General features: G+C 28.8%; 1 protein-coding gene across 1 annotated transcript in view; it reads right to left on the reverse strand.

Annotated features, from left to right (window-relative positions):
- LOC108688413 (probable citrate synthase 2, mitochondrial) overlaps positions 1-2,760 on the reverse strand; it is a 23,720-nt gene that overhangs the window by 4,256 nt on the left and 16,704 nt on the right. The window contains exon 2 of the mRNA XM_018194657.1: positions 122-277. Within this exon, the coding sequence (XP_018050146.1) occupies positions 122-277 (156 nt within the window). The remainder of the gene's footprint in view (positions 1-121; positions 278-2,760) is intronic.

A 2,760-nucleotide genomic window follows, 5' to 3' on the forward strand; every position in this document is an offset into this window, starting at 1 on the left:
TGATTAAATTTAAAATAATAAAATAATAAATTTGATTAAATTAAAAATAATTAAAATAATTAACCAGGATTGAATTATTTTACGATAATAAAAAAGATTGACTCATTAATAAAGTGCGTACCATGTCGACGGTGACTTCTCCGACTTTAGTAGATCCATGATCTTTACGGAAAGCTTTGACTCGCTCCTGTTCCTTCGGGATCTTGTCAATAAGAATCTTTTTAAGATCCGTAGATGCATCGGTGAGCTGCCGTACGAAGACTGCCGACGTTATTTTCTGGAAGGAAAAGAATTATAATTAATAGTTGCTGCGGGAAAAACGCAGAATTTATCAAAAGTAATCTCAGGAATAAATACAGACGAAAGTTTTGTACGAACGTATATCAAAATCAACCCTTTAAAGTACAAACAATAATTTTCTGATCTCTCACTACACACTGTGGGTCGTTTGTGTCCTCGATTAATTTTTATTATTTTTATAAGTACACAAAAATTATTAAATAATTATAAATATTATTAAGTAACCATACATATATTTTAACATATTTAGAAAATAAAAGTTACTTAAAATTAAAGAATAGAAACCATTATTTAGCCAAAATCAAACTCCTAGTATTATTTCCAAGAAATGCAGGACGCGAATGACTCCAATCGTGTGTACTCAAGATTAAATACGATAAAAATTATATTATGCGATTCTGTATAATTATACTACAGAGTTAAACAAAAAAATGGTCTCATTTTTTTTCAATAGACGACTTTTATAAGCATAATTTGATTATATGTATTCAATAAGAACACATTCAAACAGAATGAAGTGGTAGGAAAAAAAATGCTTTATGAATGAGATTTTACACATTTAAAACTTGCCTTTCAATTCCTCTAGAAAAGAAAAAAAAAAGAAACGCGAAAAAATCTTACCTAATCTCCAATAAATTAAATTATACAATTTATACAATTTTTATCTTCCATGTCAAATGGAGGATAAAAATTTAAAATAAACGCAACTTTATTCGATTTTTTCCCAAGTTAATTTTTAAATTATAAACTTCTGGCCATTTGTTTTCCGTTTTCAATTCTCTTGCGAAACATTCTATGCGTGACGTACATATTGTATAGAGAATTATCACGGTGGAAGACACATGTGGATTACATAAAAGCGACAACTATTGTCAATGATGATTTACATAAGTATTCGTTGGGTTAATAAATTTGCATTGAAAAACTATAATTTCATAATGCTACAAGGACAGAAAACAGATATTAAGATAACAATTTTTTTATACTGTCTCGTGTAATTCATAAAATTTTTTTCACAACATATGATTATAACATTTTAATGACAGATTTATGCCTAAACAGAAGGCTCTTAATATATTCCTATAAGACTTGTAAGAATTTTTAAGTGCTTATATCTTTATATAATATTTTTAGATAATTTCTTACTAGCTATAAAATTTACAAGAAATCGTAGTTATTTACGAATAATCATACGTCTTATATAAAATTAGAATACTAGTCATAAATTCTTTCAAATTTTACGAGAACACGTTACAAGTCTTACGATTCTACTTAGAATTGACTCGTTAATACTTTAAGGAAGATTGATATTTAATTATTATTATTATTATTATATTGATTTATTATTATTGATATTTTTATACATTTATTTGTGTCTGAGAATGGAAATGTAACAGAATGACAAAAATGATATGAGATTTATTGATATTCTCATTTGTCCATAAAAATAAAAATTTATAAAGAATCAGAATTATTCAAAAGTAATTTTCAAAATTTATTTTTAAATTTTTATTCGATTATATCGATCGCCAGTTGAATCTAAATTTTGAATACAAAGAATACTTATATTTATACGCGAAATGTTACGAAAGAATTACGTGGGAGTGATAAATTATCCTTTGTTAAACTCATAATCGGTTCTTTTGACGTGTGACAAAGCATAAAAAATTCCGTAATCGTTTCTCATCTCGACATGTATCATCGAATGTCATAAGATACGTTAAATAAGAACGAGATCATGAAGTCTCGAAGTCATTATCAAACATTATCACATGCATTCATGGAAACGCATTAGGGGAGAGAATTAATTCTTCACTCATTCGTATATCTCTATGAAGTATTTGTATATAGTATAAGTATCTATTATCTTTAACATGATAAATGTCTCAATTTAGATCAAATCGAATCTTAGAATCGAAACAAATTTCAAGAATTGCTCCGCGCGATTTTAGAATCGCGATTACAATAAGTATAACCGACTCTAATCTTCTGATAACGATAAGAAGAAGTAATGGTGGCAAAGATAACGATAAGAATTGCAGCTATAGGTGATAAGGATAATATGCGATGAAAATATCTAGGCTCTTAAACGAGAAAGGGAAGATTAGTTCAATATAATCGTCAATGGCTGCGGTTCGGCAGATACAACAGATGAGTACAACAGTTGAATAAGCGCTCGCGATTATTGATGTATTCTTCTATATATTCTGCTATAGATCTAAAATGCTGATTGGATGATCTAAAAGAATATACCAATAGCAGCAAGCGCTTATTCAACTGTTGAGTCGGCTGAACGCAGTCAATGTGTGCAAGCCCACTGGGGGGCCACGTGACTATGAATTATAAATTACAGTAATTACACATTCGTCAGATACGCAGATACGAAGTTGCTTAATTCTCTTTTTTTTCCCTATCGAGCGAAGTGAAAGTCGCGTGATGTGTACATATACATATATATAT

This window comes from Atta colombica, unplaced genomic scaffold, assembly GCF_001594045.1.
Source record: "Atta colombica isolate Treedump-2 unplaced genomic scaffold, Acol1.0 scaffold233, whole genome shotgun sequence".
Lineage (NCBI taxonomy): Eukaryota > Metazoa > Arthropoda > Insecta > Hymenoptera > Formicidae > Atta > Atta colombica.